General features: G+C 42.7%; 2 protein-coding genes across 2 annotated transcripts in view; both read right to left on the bottom strand.

The window, feature by feature from the left end:
* The window catches only part of LOC109906556 (protein Dok-7), a 47995-nt gene extending 34905 nt beyond the window's left edge, over positions 1–13090 (bottom strand). Inside the window, exons 1-5 of the mRNA XM_020504302.2 lie at positions 12966–13090; positions 12822–12867; positions 9377–9607; positions 7430–7630; positions 1246–1365 (exon numbers count right to left, since the gene is read on the bottom strand). Coding sequence (XP_020359891.1) covers positions 1246–1365; positions 7430–7630; positions 9377–9607; positions 12822–12867; positions 12966–13019 — 652 coding nt within the window. The 5' untranslated portion in view covers positions 13020–13090. The remainder of the gene's footprint in view (positions 1–1245; positions 1366–7429; positions 7631–9376; positions 9608–12821; positions 12868–12965) is intronic.
* Positions 13091–13402: 312 nt separating this feature from the next.
* LOC109906554 (hepatocyte growth factor activator-like) overlaps positions 13403–18120 on the bottom strand; it is a 16053-nt gene continuing 11335 nt past the window's right edge. Inside the window, exons 8-12 of the mRNA XM_020504301.2 lie at positions 18031–18120; positions 15698–15837; positions 14936–15076; positions 14480–14622; positions 13403–13697 (exon numbers count right to left, since the gene is read on the bottom strand). The exon at positions 18031–18120 is cut by the window's right edge and continues 196 nt beyond it. Of these exons, the coding sequence (XP_020359890.1) occupies positions 13524–13697; positions 14480–14622; positions 14936–15076; positions 15698–15837; positions 18031–18120 (688 nt within the window). The 3' untranslated portion in view covers positions 13403–13523. The remainder of the gene's footprint in view (positions 13698–14479; positions 14623–14935; positions 15077–15697; positions 15838–18030) is intronic.

The raw sequence follows: 18120 nt of genomic DNA, 5'->3' as shown, positions 1-18120 counted from the left end.
AATGACATACAAATGGCAAAAGACTACCTTAAGAATTTCAAAAGGATTGCCATTTATGTGATACCGGCATATCTATCAGTTCCCGAAAGGACTGCAATCAACTAGATGTAACAGCTGACATCTGCTTCAGCTTCTTGTCAACAACCCTGTTCCCTTTGCATGAGAAGGGACAGGGGTGTTTACAGGAGAGTAGGGATATTAGAAACACACACACAGAGAGAGAGAGAGAGAGAGAGAGAGAGAGAGAGAGAGAAAGAAATGGGGGGGGGGGGGCAAAGCAAGGGGAAAATGTGAAAGAGACAAAGAGAGAGGCACAGAGTGTGTGCTTTTGGTGGTGGGGTTGGGGGCGCAGTGACACAGGAATCCTGGGGATGAGGTTACACACATGCCCAGAGTGATTAGAAGGGTTTGGTGTGCTCTGCTTGTGTGAACTGTGACTTTGACCTCCCGCTCTCCCTCTGACATAGTCCCCTGCTATTTATTCTACTACAGACAACAATAATAGGAGATGAGCTCAATGCCTGATTGGGCGAGAGGATGTGTGAAACCAGGAACAACCAGTGGGACAAGCCACAGCTGCAGTGCCCACCCTAACCCCTACTGTACCTCTCTCACGGCGCGACAGACTATACAGAGGTGACTGGATTGAATTTGCTGCTATAATTACAGTTATTACAGTGGTTATCCTATTACATATGTATAAGGTGGCCCCGTTGTATACGCTGCTTGCGGTACAGTTAGTCCAGTGGTTATCAGATTATATTCACTAATATTATAGTCTGTACCCAGCTAATCCAATTATGTATATAACAGCTGTCAGTCATAATGCTGTTGGATCAAAGTACATTGGATGCAATCCATGGGTCTCAGTGTAACAACCTCTGGAAGTGGCTGCATTCCAGAAAGCACATGGTGGGCCACTATTATAGTGAGGATAAATCCCACACAAAGTATCTCTTGAAGAACGCTTGTTTGAATTAAGACAGCAAGTGTTCGATTAAAGTGTTTGCCAAGTCAGAAGGCGAAAGGGCAATGGATAATATCCCTCTACATAACTTACCTCAGAATGACCACAAGGATACATTAAGGCTACATTTCATCCATATTCTCCATTTAAAATGCCCAGAAATTTGATAAAAATACTCCTAACTCCCATATGTCATGTACTATAAATTCACCACCCTGGTCTGTATGTACTTGTTTGGGCAAGCCGTATAGCCAGCAGTAAACACCTTTGGTACTGACCAGGCAGGATTGGCCTCAGTCCAAAAGGGCCTCTGGTGGGGGAGATGCCCCTGACGATGCAGTCGAACAGAAAGCTGATCTGCTCTCCCTCCATGGACGATAGGAAGAAGACGCCAGCCCCTGTAGGAAACACACATAGTCCGCCGGCTTAATGTCACATTTCGCTCTTTAGATAGAATGTTTTACCACACCCCTCTGGGTCAATTATAACTGGATGGAAGTAGTGTACAGAGATACATCTTTGTACTGGCCAGTTGGCACACAAGCGCACTAATAGCTAGCACCCACTCATTTTGTTTGCAGACTGAATGGACATCACCTTGGATTGTCATCCATCTGGTAATTGACATCCATTTCAACTTAGCCTGATACTGAAATAAGAGCAGCATTGAACTTCTTTAGATATAAAAAAAAATGCTGAGGTTAATTAAATGATGTTAACCCACTACATTCCAGAATACAGATATATGATCTTAATTTGAGCCAGTTTGCTGCAGCAGGAAAATATTAATGCAACAATTTCAAAGATTTTACTGAGTTACAGTTCATACAGGGAAATCAGTCAATTGAAATATATTCATTAGGCCCTAATCTATGGATTTCACATGACTGGGAATACAGATGAGCATCTGTTGGTCACAGATACTTAAAAAAACAAGGTAAGGCCAGTGATCAGAAAACCAGTCGGTATCTGGTAACCACCATTTGCCTCATGAAGAGTGACACATCTCTTTTGCATAGAGTTGATCAGGCTGTTGATTGTGACCTGTGGATTGTTGTCACACTACTCTTCAAAGGCTATGCGAAGTTGGTGGATTTTGGCAGGAACTGGAACATGCTGTCGTCATCGTCAATCCAGAGCATCCTAAACATGCTCAATGGGTGGCATGTCTGGGAAGTATGCAGGCCATGGAAGAACTGGGACATTTTCAGCTTCCAGCAATTGTGTACAGATCCTTGCGACATGGGGCTGTGCATTATCATGCTGAAATATGAGGTCATGGCACTGGATGAATGGCAAGACAATGGGCTTCAGGATCTCGTCACAGGATCTCTATGCATTCAAAATGACATTGCTTAAATTAAATTGTGTTCATGTTCAGACACTACTCTAGTTCGTGTATTCACTTTGTTTGTTCGTATTAAACTCACCGACTGCACCTGCTTCATGACTCCCTGCATCATTGTCACACAATGTGTTGTGTGACAAAACTGCACATTTTAGAGTAACCTTTTATTGTACCCGGCACAAGGTACACTTGTGTGATGACCATGCTATTTAATCAGCTTCTTGATATGGCTTACCTGTCAGGTGGATGGATTATCTTGGCAAAGGAGAAATGCTCACTAACAGGGATTTTGTCGACAAAATTTGAGTGAAATAAGCTTTTTGTGTGAATGGAACATTTCTGGGATCTTTCATTTCAGGTCATGAAAAATGTAACCAACCCTTTACATGTTGTGTTTATATTTTTGTTCAGTGTAGTATGTGGATTGTAATTAATAGCCATTTTTTTGTAGGTAAATCAAGTCTTTAGAAGCCTTTTCAAACCTTAAATACATTACAAATGTGCATTTCCTGCTGTGATCAAATTCAGATCCTACATCTGTATGCTAAATAACCTAGGCTAAATAAAGCCTCACACAACACGAATGAACGGTCAAAATTCTAAATCTCTGATATACAGCTCCGGTCACTCAAAATGTCAAATGAAAAGTATAACGGTGATAAAGGGTACAAGGGTGTGAGGGTTAATGGGTCAGGAACTCTCCTGCCCTCTTGCCATTCCCAAGCCCAAGACACACCAGGGGGTGTCACCAAGAGGGTCTTTCTGTCACCTGGTCGTCGTGAGACCACCCACCACAGAGCTACCCCCTGTCGCATGTTTTAGATGCCACCGACCCTAAGAAGGGGTCAGAGGTTAGCAGCTAAAACCACTCAGATGTTTACACTGAGGGGGACTCAAGACATATGTTACAACTAGTGGCGGTCGGTGCCGTTTAAGATGAGGGAGGATGATAATTTTTTTAATGAGCATCGCCTTATTTCTATTACAGCATATTGGATGACTGTCATTCATATTCCATTCACCCAGCTCAATGTAACATCGATAGGTTTAGACTACTACATGATCCTCAAATTGTCCCTATACCCATCATGAAGTTGCTACAACCTATCCTATGAATGAAAGTTTACAACATACTGTAGGTGCACAGATCGAGAGAAATTTGAAGGTGACAGACACTTACACATTCAATACCGCCTTGCACAATCTTGCCTGCGTTTAGCTGATCTAGGGTGTAATCAGTCCAGCAGTTGCAATTGAGAGTTTCTATTGAACAAATTCAGTTATGTTTATCTCCATTTTGTTCCATTTGCATACGTTTAACAAATGTTTTTCAACAGAATTGGATGAATAAATACGCCCCTGATCACACACAAACACATTTCACTTTCATAGCAGCCAGCCAGATCGTTGTATAATTCCTTCTTGCATCTACGCCACAGTGTATAAAGGATTTTGGAGACAGGCGTAGGAATACACAATAGGGGTTTTTCATACACCCATAACAAACACATATACAAAAACACCGGGCTGTACCCAAACAAAAGAGTGAGGGTAAACCTCGTTAAACACCACGGGACAATACCCGTAATACACAATATATATATAGCATGCAGCATAACAGCTGCACCAACGCATAGGCACGCACAGCACCAACGGACATGGGAACAATAACCGACAAAGACAGAGGGAACAGAGGGCACATATATAACATACTAATCAGGGGAAATGGGAACCAGGTGTGTATAATCAGACAAGACAGTCCGGGGTTGATGATAATGAATCCCGTTCAGTGAAGCCTAGAAAGCTGGTGACGTAGACCTCCGGAACTGGTGAACAGAATGAGCATCAGTACCGGGGGGGATACGTGACTCAGGAGGCTGGTGAGGGGAAGACGCTTCATAATAATGTCTGGAACAGAGCGAATGGAATTGCATCAAACACATAGAAACAATGTGTTTGATTTATTTCATAACATTCCACTGATAACGCTCCAGCCATTACTACGAGACAGTCCTCCCCAATTAAGATGCCACCAACCTCCTGTGATCGACACGCTCTCCTCCTCACACCTTTTCCCTTTGCTTGTGGACGCACAGCTTAGATAGTTGTCACCATATTAGCTAACGTCAAGTCAATAACATAGCTACTATAACTAATGCCTTAGTAAATTCGCTACAATCATGCAGTACAGCGTACAGTTTGCAAGCAGTTTAGCAGTTACACTGGCGAGCCCCAGTGGCAATAAATTAATAAAGCCAAAAGCTTACCTTGACTTGGAAGAGTTCTAGAGTTGGATAACCATTGTCAGCTAGGTAACATACCATCCCTCTCTGTTTGAGCTGGGTGTTTGAGTAGGCTCAACTAGCTAGCTGGAAGGGGGTGGGAGCCTCCTAGGTTTTGAGTGCTGTTGAGCCTACTGAAGACCTCCATTGAAAACAGTGTGTTAAATTCAGTTATTTGGTGACGTGAATATATTTAGTGTATTTTTATCTAAAAAGGATTTAAATGTTTCACTATTAAAATGTTTATGAAATTCACTGAGTGGTGCTTTGAATGAATGAGTGGAATGAGTGGTGCTTTGAGGACAACTCAAGGATCTGGTTGCAACAACAACAACAAGCAACAGGTGAGATAACTAACTTCCTTAATAATGACATCATGAAAAGGTTTCAACAAAGCTAAGCAGCACACATCACACCATCCCCACCCCCACCCTAACGTGATGGACCTCTCCACTTCTACCTAATAAAGTCTGAACCATAGTACCAAACCAGGGAGCCGCCATTCGCTGCGGGGACAGGGTTTTAGACTGGCGTGTAAATAAGTACTGCAGCGAAGGAATTGTCTGTAGAGCTCCGAGACAAGATTGTTTCGAGGCACAGATCTGGGGAAGGGTACAAAATAAATTCTGCGGCATTGAAGGTCCCCAAGAACACAGTCTCCATCATTCTTAAATGGAAGAAGTTTGGAACCACCAAGACTTCCTAGAGCTGGCCGCCCGGCCAAACTGAGAAATCGGAAGAGAAGGGCCTTGGTCAGGGAGGTGACCAAGAAACCGTTGGTCACTCTGACAGAGCTCCAGTGTTCCTCTGTGGAGATGGGAGAACCTTCTAGAAGGACAACCATCTCTGCAGCAATCCACCAATCAGGCCTTCATGGTAGAGAGGCCAGACGTAAGCAAATCCTCCACGTCTGGAGGAAACCTGGCACCATCCCTACGGTGAAGCATGGTGGTGGCAGCATCATGCTGTGGTGATGTTTTTCAGACGTAGGAACTGGGAGACTAGTCAGGAACGAGGGAAAGATGAACGGAGCAAAGTACAGAGAGATCCTTGATGAAAACCTGCTCCAGAGCGTTCAAGACCTCAGAATGAGGCGAAGATTCACTTTCCAACAGGACAACGACCCTAAGCACACAGCCAAGTCAACGCAGGACTGGCCTCGGGACAAGTCTCTTGTCTCAAATCTCAAGTCTCGACGTTCTAAAAACCTGGTGTTGCTTTGTCATTATGGAGTATTGTGTGTAGATTGATGAGGGTATAAAACAACAACATATATTTTAGAATAAGGCTGTAATGCAACAAAATGTGGAAAAAGTGATAGGGTCTGAATACTTTCTGAATGCACTGTAGATCCCATGTGCACACAAACACACGCACATTTTTCCCATCTTTAAAAAAGGGATGTGCTTTCCTTTTTTTACGACGCATGGATTGGAAAACTCTCCCCTATGTGACCTTCACGATATTAAGTTGTGCCTCTAGTGGAAGACTGAATGGAGCTAAATAAATCACGGTTCACATACTGGGAGTCTCGTGTTTCCAGTGGATCGTGTGTATTAATATTGGTGTCTTCAGCTATGTGGCGTACTTTGCGTGCCTGTCTGTGTCCGCTCCAGGTGTTGACACGCGTCCATTCCCCCTCTAACGGTTTTGTGTTTATTCCAGGATTTAAACTGCAAAATACCATACCGCAAATCACATACCCATGTTTCAGATATGGAAATGAACTTAATGCGCTCTCTGATTTCTCAAGTATGACTTCTCATTGACTTTTTTATATTTACAGATTAAGTCTTGCTGGACCAAGGCTAACTGAGATTGGATTTCTCTTCAAAGCCTGCAAGCTTAGTGAAACAAAATCGCCTATGACACCAAGTCCTTTATCTCATGTTGTTACCAAAGCAGATGCAATAAACAATACTTCATATACACAAAGATACATTTGCATGTTTCTGTCTCGCCAAACACCATTGAGCACATTTAATGTGAGTTGGCCCCAAGGAGAGCTACACTGGAGTCTGAAAAATGAAGAAACACCCAGCAACTCTGTTCATCCCTCTAGTCACTAGTCGTAGTTCAGACACTAATGTTCTCTGTCTGATTGATGCCAGCTCTTCCAACAGGGTAGAGGAATCTAAGAGTAAAAACCCATGGAAGTGTAATGATTTAATCCTCCGAAATGCCAAACGTGTCTTTCATGCTCTCAATGAAAAAGCCCCAAAGAGCAGATCAATCATAGAAACATGTCAGTTAGACCAACTTGTGGTGTGATACAACAGGCTGAAAGAACAAGTCAACATACTCTGCATGTGAATGAGGTGTGAAACAAGACAAACGTGTAGTTTGAATGCACTTCTGTAACTGTCCACTTTCCAGTCATTAAAATCTCATCATCTTAGATCAATAAAATCAAGCCTTTTGTCCTTTCAAAGTAGGTCATCGGAAATAATAACCTACAGAAAATGCCAGAGTGCCATTTGACCCTATCAACGTTTTACTGGGGGGGGGGGGGATCATTCTCTCTTGCTACATACTGTTATGTACTGTGTTGGATTAGTATTCTTATAACTTCGCTCAAGCAGATGCATCCTCTTTCCTACTTCCATGGTACTTAATCAGATCACATAGACATAGATGATTGTGCCAGTTCTTAGAAAACAGTCCAGGTCTAAACTTATTGGGTTTAGGTTCAAAGGATCCACATGCCCGAAGCCAAATGTCGAACTGGAAAGCACCAGTGACGATGCCATTCTTCTTTTTTCGTTAGGCAACAGAATGGCACAATGGTTAATAGACGTAGCGCGACCACAACAGCAACATCAGTCAACTCACAGTAGCCGCAGCGCGTTCCCCCCTCAAAGACGAAGCCACTTGGTACGGGTCCATATCTGCGTAGGTCCGGGAGGTTCCACTGGCCGATGATAACAGGGGGGATGTCCCTGGCCAGAACCAGTAGGTTGTTACACAAGTGAAGGATCGCAGGCCCACTCTCCAACTTGGTGCCTGGTAAGATGCCAACGCTAAACCTATGGACTGGACAGAGAAGAGGAGAAGTTGAAAACCACTTAAACAAAAGACAATAAAAACAAATGAGGTCATTGACTTTATAAAAACGCATCCCATCATAGACTATGCCTCCCTCGGCTTTAATGGTAGGCAATAACTATAGAGGGACAGAGAAAACTATTTCATTCCAAACATTATTGCTCCAGTATGGCTTTGATTTAATTGCACAATAAAAAGAAGGGGAAACAGTTGAGCGCATTGAGAGTGAGATCAGTAAGCTGAATTAAGAACAGAGTAGAGCTCAGATCCGAAACCCAAACGTAATCAATCAGAGCCTGTCACTAACAACAATGTAATGGACTCAATATTTCCGTTAATGAGCAACATAAGAGGAAAGACAGGCCTGGCCAGAGTAGGAACATGTGTTGTGTGTCTGTTTATCTATTTGTTTTAAGTGGTGTGTGTGTGCGTACGCGCGCGTGTGTGTGCGTACGCGCGCGTGTGCGTGCGTGTATGTGAATTGTAAGTCTTTGAGAAACAGGGATTGAGTATGTGTATAGGTTGGAGTTCCTCGATGCTAAACAGTAACTATATTAAAACACATGACTGATACCAGTGAGTAAACTCTGTTAGGTGAGAGATTGATGGCTTCGATGATGAAAAAATGTCGGCCAGTCCCGTCACATCAACGCTCAGTTGAAGAGATTCATGGGGTGACACAACTCACAACAAAAGCGCTGGCACACAGCAGACCTCAGCCACGGGCTGGCAGGTGACATTTCTACGTGCCTGGACACACTTCAGACCAGAGCACGACAATCCGTACACACACACACACACACACACACAGTGGAACACATACACAGTGGAGTGGAACAGACACACATTGGCATACACATTGTACACACACACACAAATTGGCATAAACTTTGGACACACAGACACACACAGCACAGGGCAGCTGTGATATGTTCGCCTGACCATTCCAATTATCCTCCACACAATATATGAATTACCTCTGTGATTTGTGACCTCTTTTACACTCATTTGTTCCACAACACAAATCAGTTGGACTCTGTGGAGTAATTGAGATTCCTACAAAATCTGAATTGCATTAATAAACATTTAAAACAACACCAGCAGATGTAAATGAATAGGTATTTCCAGATGCTGACAGGGATATTATCAGACACAACCCGCTATAACCTTTGTTTCCACACTAAATCAGTTATGAAACTGACATCTAAAACACCTCACTATAACATTATTTGGTTTGATGCCCATGTTACATGAATCCATATTACACAACACATGGGTCACCCAGAAGAGCATGTAATTGGAGAACACTGTCAACAAGGACCTACGCATCAGACTACCTTTTGCCTATGCTGTAGCAGATACCGATGTGCCAGGTCAAGTTATACTAAGCTGATTGGACGCAGCGCCTCACAGAGTAATACATATTATCTACTACCTACCTGGTGGCATAACACTTTCTTAGCCCCAGGCTTTGTTTTGGCCCCATGTTGATTCAACCACAGAAACACAAAAGCCTAAGACTTTGGGCCAAAACCTTTTGGAAGTTAAAACTTCAAAGTGGAAAAGACCTATGGTTTTGCACACCTATTCATTTATTCTTTGGTTCTAAAAAAAAAGAAGGAAAAGAAAGAAAAAAAGAAGGCGAATCTAGTACAAAAACAAAACCCCAAATTAATTAACGCTCCCAAAAGGGATGTTTGGTTGTTAACAACTTCAGAAAAGAAAGTGTCCTACCTTCACCAAGACTGTAGCGGATGCGGATATCCCAGGCCAGCAGAGCCTCCTTGCCGTCGAAGCCCAGCACAGCAACCTGGCCCAGGCAGAGGATAGCCAGCGTGTAGTTTACCCCCTCATAGGAGAGACCTGTCTCCAGTCCACAGATATCCTCCAAGGTGATGCTGCCCTTCTCCCGGTGGCCCTGGGCTTTATCCGACTTGTCTTTGTAGACGAGAAGTACCAAACAGTCTAGGAAAATGGGGAGAAAAAAGAGAACATAACAAAAACCTTACAATTGACAAAATACTGATGGTCTGTAACATACAGGTTCAGTTTTCTGGACACAGACGACAACTTAAAAGCATGTTCAAAGGAAACCTCCAATGAAAGTGCTTTTTAGTCCAGGACTAGTCTTAATCTGTGTCCAGGAACCTAGCTCACAGTCTACCAGGTAGGCTAGTTGAGAACAAGTTCTGGCCAAGATAAAGACCTGGCCAAGATAAAGCATAGCAGTGTGAACAGACAACACAGAGTTACACATGGAGTAAACAATTAACAAGTCAATAACACAGTAGAAAAAAAGAGAGTCTATATACATTGTGTGCAAAAGGCATGAGGAGGTAGGCGAATAATTACAATTTTGCAGATTAACACTGGAGTGATAAATTATCAGATGGTCATGTACAGGTAGAGATATTGGTGTGCAAAAGAGCAGAAAAGTAAATAAATAAAAACAGTATGGGGATGAGGTATTGGGTGGGCTATTTACCTATAGACTATGTACAGCTGCAGCGATCGGTTAGCTGCTCAGATAGCAGATGTTTGAAATTGGTGAGGGAGATAAAAGTCTCCAACTTCAGCGATTTTTGCAATTCGTTCCAGTCACTGGCAGCAGAGAACTGGAGCGAAAGGCGGCCAAATGAGGTGTTGGCTTTAGGGATGATCAGTGAGATACACCTGCTGGAGCGCGTGCTACGGGTGGGTGTTGCCATCGTGACCAGTGAACTGAGATAAGGCGGAGCTTTACCTAGCATGGACTTGTAGATGACCTGGAGCCAGTGGGTCTGGCGACGAATATGTAGCGAGGGCCAGCCGACTAGAGCATACAGGTCGCAGTGGTGGGTGGTACTGTATAAGGTGCTTTACTAACAAAATGGATGGCACTGTGATAAGCTGCATCCAGTTTGCTGAGTAGAGTGTTGGAAGCTATTTTGTAGATGACATCGCCGAAGTCGAGGATCGGTAGGATAGTCAGTTTTACTAGGGTAAGTTTGGCGGCGTGAGTGAAGGAGGCTTTGTTGCGGAATAGAAAGCCGACTCAAGATTTGATTTTAGATTGGAGATGTTTGATATGAGTCTGGAAGGAGAGTTTACAGTCTAGCCAGACACCTAGGTACTTATAGATGTCCACATATTCTAGGTCGGAACCATCCAGGGTGGTGATGCTAGTCGGGCGTGCGGGTGCAGGCAGCGAACGGTTGAAAAGCATGTATGACAGGAACTTAAATAAAACCAGAAAAGTGTGTTATACATTGAGTTACCATAGTACTGAGACACTTTCCAGGGAATAGGGTGAAGTGAGAATCAATTTGAGCTTTTAAAAAAACAGGTTGAACAGTTAGGCAAAAAAGTTAAATGTGTATCGTATTGTATCGTATCATATCGTCCTGTACTGTATTATATTGCACTGTACTAAATTGAAGTGTAGTGTACTGTACTGACTGTTCGGATGTGAGAGGACGAGATGGGGAGGGGAAAAAAAGAGAGTAACATTAGAATATGTCAGTTCTTATACTCGACTTTAGTGGATCCCTGCTGTCTAGGGAAGAAATATGGCTGAAATAAATGGTCCATATTGTCAAGCCTGCTTCTAAAAGATCAAAAGGACTCTGACTTCACTATAAAATCCTGGAATGCTACACTCAACACAATAACTCCATAAGCTACTTTTGCACTTTCAGCCAGCCTGTTGACAGCACCTGGCTCCTGTATAAGACATGGCTAAATCCCATAATAGGCCTATGCCATTTAAAACATGCTGATTGTTCTCTAGTCCAGTCTCATCATCGCTCAAGGTGATAAAACGATAACAGGCCTACTGTAAGTACCAGTACCCTTTGACACGGCATGAAAGTCAGAGGGTAGCCTACAGATATCTTGAGTGCTTGGCATTTACTGTGGCTGTACAGGCACGGTGAAGATAGACAGTAGTCGGTGACGGAGGCCTCCTCGCACCTCTCTTTGGCACTTTCGAAGTACAATCACAGTGTCAACTGACAAAACAAGACCTTTTATTATCTCTGTCACATACACACTGGCGCCAAGCGCACACACACATACACACACACACACACACACACACAGCTCATGCATGACTGCGGACAGCTGAGATAACAGGGACTTCAAAGGGACGAGGAATGGTTGCATCCAACCTCGGCCTAGTCCATTAAACACCTAGGGACGGTCAGAGCCCAGATAGGCAAAGAGAAGGAGGCTATAGTGTAACACAATATGGCTGCTCCATCTATTTCCACTGCGGTTGCATAATCAAAGTGCGGAAGAGCATGAAAGCCCATGTCTTTTTGAGTTACCCCACTTTAAAGCATGAAATGTCAGTCAATGGTGCAAAACAGTTGGCGCCCGCTGCCCTGCAAGTCTTCAATGCGTGCAAATGATTTCCATTGGAGAATAGAAGGCTATTCATGTGGTATCCCACAATCACAATAAGATGCACTGAAGAAAAGTCAACACTTCACTAGAGTGCATTATCTGAACATATAATAAATAAACACAATAATTATAACATAGTAAGGGTAATCACTTCCAATCAGAAGACTATAGTTTAAATTCTTTATAATTAAAGACATTTTACTATAGGCCTACATTTTCTACATTGTATTTACAGCTTAATTGACTGATATTCATGGTTATAAACCAGTTATACCCTGAAGAAGGCACAGTGATTCCTGAAACGTTGGCGTTTTAACCAATCAATTACTTGGGAGTTTATACATATGGATGTGCGACTCTGATTTTATACACCAGTTATTTACACGCTGCAGAAGCCTCTGTAAATGTAGCCTAGTAGCCTACCAGAACACATGAACTTTAATACAGGGGCCACCGGGATAGCCAAAGTTCTGAATGAGCAACCTGAAATTCAAACCTATCTGATATCAGCACAGTGGCCTATGCACGAGAACATATTTCATTCCATGGCATGCAGTAATGAAACTTCGTTTCCAGTTGCTTTTCGTTTGGGATGTTTAGTAAATGACAAACATAAATTATTTATCAATTTACTAGGGTAGTAATAGACCACGGCAGTAAACTTCCGAATGAAATGGTTTTAAATTACCACATACATTTAACAAAGACAAACGTTGTAAAGCTGTGCGCTGTTATTCCAACAACGTGTATGGTATTACGCGCGTTGAAATGTCGAACAGAATGAGCGACGTACCTGCTACAGGCGATGGCTTGCGAAGTACGACCCACCTAGTCTTCCACTGAAAGAGATAAGCGTACAAAATAGACGCTAGCGTTAATATGCCGAATAACTTTGAAGCACATGCTAATTCAATTAATTATTTCGTTTTGTAAACACCTTTTTTCCATCTCTGAATTTGACATATCCTTCCACGACAACCGAATCCGTCATCTTCAGTCATGGTTCCAAACAGCTGCAGTGTCGCTGTCCCGTGCCCGAATGAGGGGTCACTTTCAAAATAGCTTTAGACTACTGGTGAGGGGCGCACACTCGTTTCGTGCACCCCCCTCTGGCACCAACACACAGAACCGCACACACCCAATTAAGACATTTTCCTGGATATTTTTTCAGCAGGTGATTTTTCAAGAGGTGATATTTAACCGAAATATAAGTATAATAAAATCTGCTTGAAATTGACTAATATTAATTCCAATTAATAAAATATGAAATTGTTATCATCTGGGAGTGGTTCACTAAGACAGAAATAATGTGCAGTTATAGGGACCCCTTCATCAAATTACGATTTTTCAAGACAGGTGGACATACACGTTTAACAACATTTAAAATGTTTATTCAGTCACAAAATAATATTTATTTCACAGTTGTGTAAATATCACTATTCCTCCACAGTATGTACACATAGTACATATAAAAAATACTAGCTGTAATGTCCATTTATTTAGACTTGGGCTTGCGCTTGATAATTGTGTTGATCCAGTTCACATAGTTAACGACTTTGGTGTAGACGCCAGGCTTCCCAGTCTTTCCACAGCCATCGCCCCAGCTGATAACTCCATACAGGAAGCTGACATCATCCTTCACACAAGCCAGGGGGCCTCCTGAGTCACCCTGGGGGAACACACATATGCAGAGCGGCACACACACAGACACACACACACAAACACGCACACACACACACAAACAACAAACAATGAGTCATCCCCTTGAAACTTTATATTACACACACCAATATAAACCAATTCCATTCCTACCTAAACAAAGTATTTGTCATTACAACACATAAACAAGGTGGGAAGTTAACCATAACTTTATATTAAAGAGAAAGCAACTGAAGGCCATGCATTTCTTACAGCAGCCTCCATGTGCATGTTCTGTGAACCAAAAGCGCCACTAGCATTTTGGGAGCTGTAAGCTAGATTTGGTTGGGGCCCCCTCACCCCCACCCTCATCTTGAGGGCAAAACATTTTAGTGGCCTCCATTTTGACGGCGGAGAGAACAATTTCAGCATTAAAGTTAATGTGCTGCAATTCTACAAATGTTACCATAGAGCATAGGGAAAAATGCGTATAGGCAGAGCTGCTTGTTCTGTAAACTTTGCCCAGTGGTTCCTCCATATTATACAGTATATATATATTTTATTTAACTAGGCAAGTCAGTTAAGAACAAGTTCTTATTTACAATGACGGACTACCCTGGCCAAACCTGGACGACGCTGGGCCAATTGTGCGCAGCCCTATGGGACTCCCAATCACGGCCGGATGTGATTAATCCTGATTCACACAATACACATCGTTATCTCATGGCTGGCTGTACCATCTACAAGAAAATATTATCTAAATCATTCTATCCCAATTTGGGTCCAGAGAGCCCTAGATCTATGCACCATTACCTGGCAAGCATCCACACATCGGTTGGTCCCGGCACAGACCATGTTGGAGGTCACATGGTTGCCGTAGACTTCAGGCAGGTTACACCTCTCAAACGGGACAATCCTCACCCCGGCCTCCTGCAGGTTGGTGTATTTATTTGCCTCTTTGGAAAAATAAGACAAACAAATCAGTAATGAAAGGGATATAGTCATATACTATAAGCATTTGGTCATATGGAAACAGTGTCATCCATGAGACATTCATGTAAAGATATGAATAGGAAGGAGGTGCCTATATGGGAGCGCACATGATTGGATATGATGCATATATGCCTATTTGAGATGTTACCGTGTAGTTTTCAAGGTGATATGAAAACATTCAAGACCATAATGACATATCTGACCACCACACTAGAGGGAAAGACACACAATGAAGCAGAAGCAATGAAGCAAGGAAGTTTTTGACACAACACTTACTCTCATGCATGTGGCCCCAGCCAGTAATCTGACAGCAGTATTGGTCCGGGAAGGTCATGTCTTCATTGGGCAGGCAGATTGGCCGTATAAACGGGCTCTTTTTTACACAGCGGCCATCTTGTTTTTTCAGTTTCACAAGAACTGTTGGAATAGAAACATTCTCATCATAACACAGGAAAATGTGACAAGGAGTCAATAGCAGGTGTTATTTTTCTGAACCTGTATTTAACCTTCAAGTAGGTTAAAATCGAGAACCGCTGATAATTTTCCAATGATTACGCCCTTGATCAGGTGAAACATCCAAAATAAGTTACAGCACACTGTATGATGTACTGTCATCGTTACTCAAATGTTGAATCATGAAATCACAGAACGATTGCTGCACTATTGAATAATGTCTGTTTTGCTTTCAGAAAAGAGAAGAAAAAGAGAGAAGTGTAAGTCCCCTCGGAATGGATGCAGATGCCCGGAGACTGTCACACTCAAATGTGTGTGTCAGTGTGTGTGTGTGTTCACATTGGAGCCAGCTGTTCCAAGATGCACAGCTGTGAGTGCAGACAGAGTGTGTGCTGCAGACAGGCAGACTGGCATGTGTGAGTGTTTTTGTTAGTCTGTGTGTGGGCGAGTGTGGTAGTTTTTGGATGATGTGTGTGAGTCAGTGTACGAGCGTGTGCTATAATGTCAACTTTGTGTGAGTGTTTGAGCGTGTGTGTTTGCTAATAGTCAGTGTGAGTGAATAGGAAAGTGAAATAATAGATTTACCAATGTCATGGAGAGTTGGATTGAAAACAGAGAAACGCTCTGGAAAGATGTACTTCTCCACTCCAAAGGTTTTGGTGTCAGGAGTCGTAACGTTGAACTTATGCTGACCCAGAATCACACGAATCTTTGACACAAGGGGACTGAGGACAGACACATCATTCTCTGTCATTAGTAGCACATTGTAGGGTAATTATGTCACATGAATTAAACTGAATGCAATGACAATTATTTTGTATGATATTAATACCCTGGGGCTTTATGTATCAAGTATCTCAGAGTAAGAGTACTGATCTAGGGCCAGGTCCCCCCCCCCCCCGTCCATGTAATTTCTGTCATTGTAATCTAAAAGGTGAAACTGATCCTAAGCACTCCTACAGAGATGCTTGATACATACAGTGCCTGAACTGAAAAGTTTCAACCTAAAGACCCAAGACCATAGTAACCATGAAAACCCTCCCCTATTGACCTACAAAGGGCATTTGAAAAGCTTTCCTCAAACTGAATATTTGCGTCTAAATATAGTGTGTTCATAAAACGGGAAATGTTGAGGTCAAAGTCCAGAATGTCAATCATCTCTCTACTGACCACTAGTGTCTGTGATGTGCTGTGCCAAAATGTGAGGTTAAAGGTTGAATGTGAAAGTAATCACACAAAATACCCTACTCTCCACTGCCTTTACGTACCTGTGCAACATGCTAACTCCTAAGATATGAATTATTCTTTATTTAACAAGGCCTATATGTGGGGCCTCCCGAATGACGCAGCAGTCTGAGGCACTGCATCGCATGACTCTCGACCTTCGCCTCTCCCGACTCGGGATGGGAGTGGCCAAGTTGCAGCGATGGGACAAGACTGTAACTACCAATTGGAAATCACGAAAAAGGTGTAAAAAGTACCCAGAAATATCATAAACCATTTATTATTATTTTTTCATTAGAAGGCTTAAATATGTGCATGGTCCCTCAAGGAATATAAGGACTAACTCATAGATCCATACCACACAAACAGGTGACAAAATAAACACAAATGCCAATGTAGTGTCCAACTGTCTACTCTATATGCTCTATTTCTACGGTCTAATAGGCTCAATGTTGCATAACACAAACAGGTGAAAAAAAATATAAACAAAAGTTCGATGCTCCAAATAGTGCTGTACAGGTGTAGGATATTCATTTGAGTCAGTATGTGAATTATTATGTGGTTTACAGTTAGTGGACATTTTTGTAGGGATTGATACACTAAATGACCAAAAGTATGTGGACACCTGCTCATTCCAAGATCATGGGCATTAATATAGAGTTTGTCCCTCATTTGCTGCTTTAACAGCCTCCACTCTTCTGGGAAGGCTTTCCACTAGATGTTGGAACATTGCTGTGGTGACTTCCATTTTTTCACAAGAGCATTAGTGAGGTCTGGCACTGTTGTTGAAAGACTAGGCATGGCTCGCAGTCTGCGTTCCAATTCCAATTCATCCCAAAGGTGATCGATGGGGTTGAGATCAAGGCTCTGTGCAGGCCAGTCAAGTTCTTCCACACCGATCCCGGCAAACCATTTCTGTATGGACCTCGTTTTGTGCACAGGGGCCATTGTCATGCTGAAACAGGAAAGAGCCTTCCCCAAACTTTATCCACAAAGTTGAAGTCATAGTATTGTACAGAATGTAATTGTATGCTGTAGTGTTAAGATTTCCCCTTCATTGGAACTAAGGGGCCTAGCCCAAACCATGAAAAACAGACCCACACTATTATTCCTCCTCCACCAAACTTTACAGTTGGCACTATGCATTTGGGCAGGTTGCGTTCTCCTGGCATCCGCCAAACCCAGATTCATCCGTCGGACTCCAGCCGACGCTTGGCATTGCACATTGGTGATCTTAAGCTTGTGTACGGCTATGTTGCTTCCATAGGCAATTTGGAACTCGGTAGTGAGTGTTGCAGCTCTAACAGGGCAGAAAATTGACAAACTGACCAGTTGGAAAGGTGGCATCCTATGACGGCGCCACGTTGAAAGTCCCAGAGCTCTTCAGAAAGTCCATTCTACTGCCAATGTTTGTCTATGGAGATGGCATGGTTGTCTGCTCAATTTTATACACCTGTCAAAAACGGGTGTGGCGGAAATAACAGAATAGACTCATTTGAAGGGGTGTCCACATACTATTGTATATATAGTGCACATTTTTCGTATGTGGAAATTACAAACTTCAGAAGCCTTTTCAAACCTCAAATAAACTACAAGTTTTAAATGACCTGCATTGCAGAAAAGTTATCCTGCAACAAAGTGATAAAATTAAGATCATACATCTGTAGTGTCTATATGCTGTATTTCTACTGTACCTGCGGAAGAAGCAGTGGGCAGCAGAGACCACCCAGCAGGACGAGACGAGGGTACCCGCACAGAAGATGTCATCTCCTATGTAGAGGGCT

Source organism: Oncorhynchus kisutch, linkage group LG16 (assembly GCF_002021735.2).
Source record: "Oncorhynchus kisutch isolate 150728-3 linkage group LG16, Okis_V2, whole genome shotgun sequence".
NCBI classification, from domain to species: Eukaryota; Metazoa; Chordata; class Actinopteri; order Salmoniformes; family Salmonidae; genus Oncorhynchus; species Oncorhynchus kisutch.
This window is presented reverse-complemented; position numbering and strand designations above follow the sequence as displayed.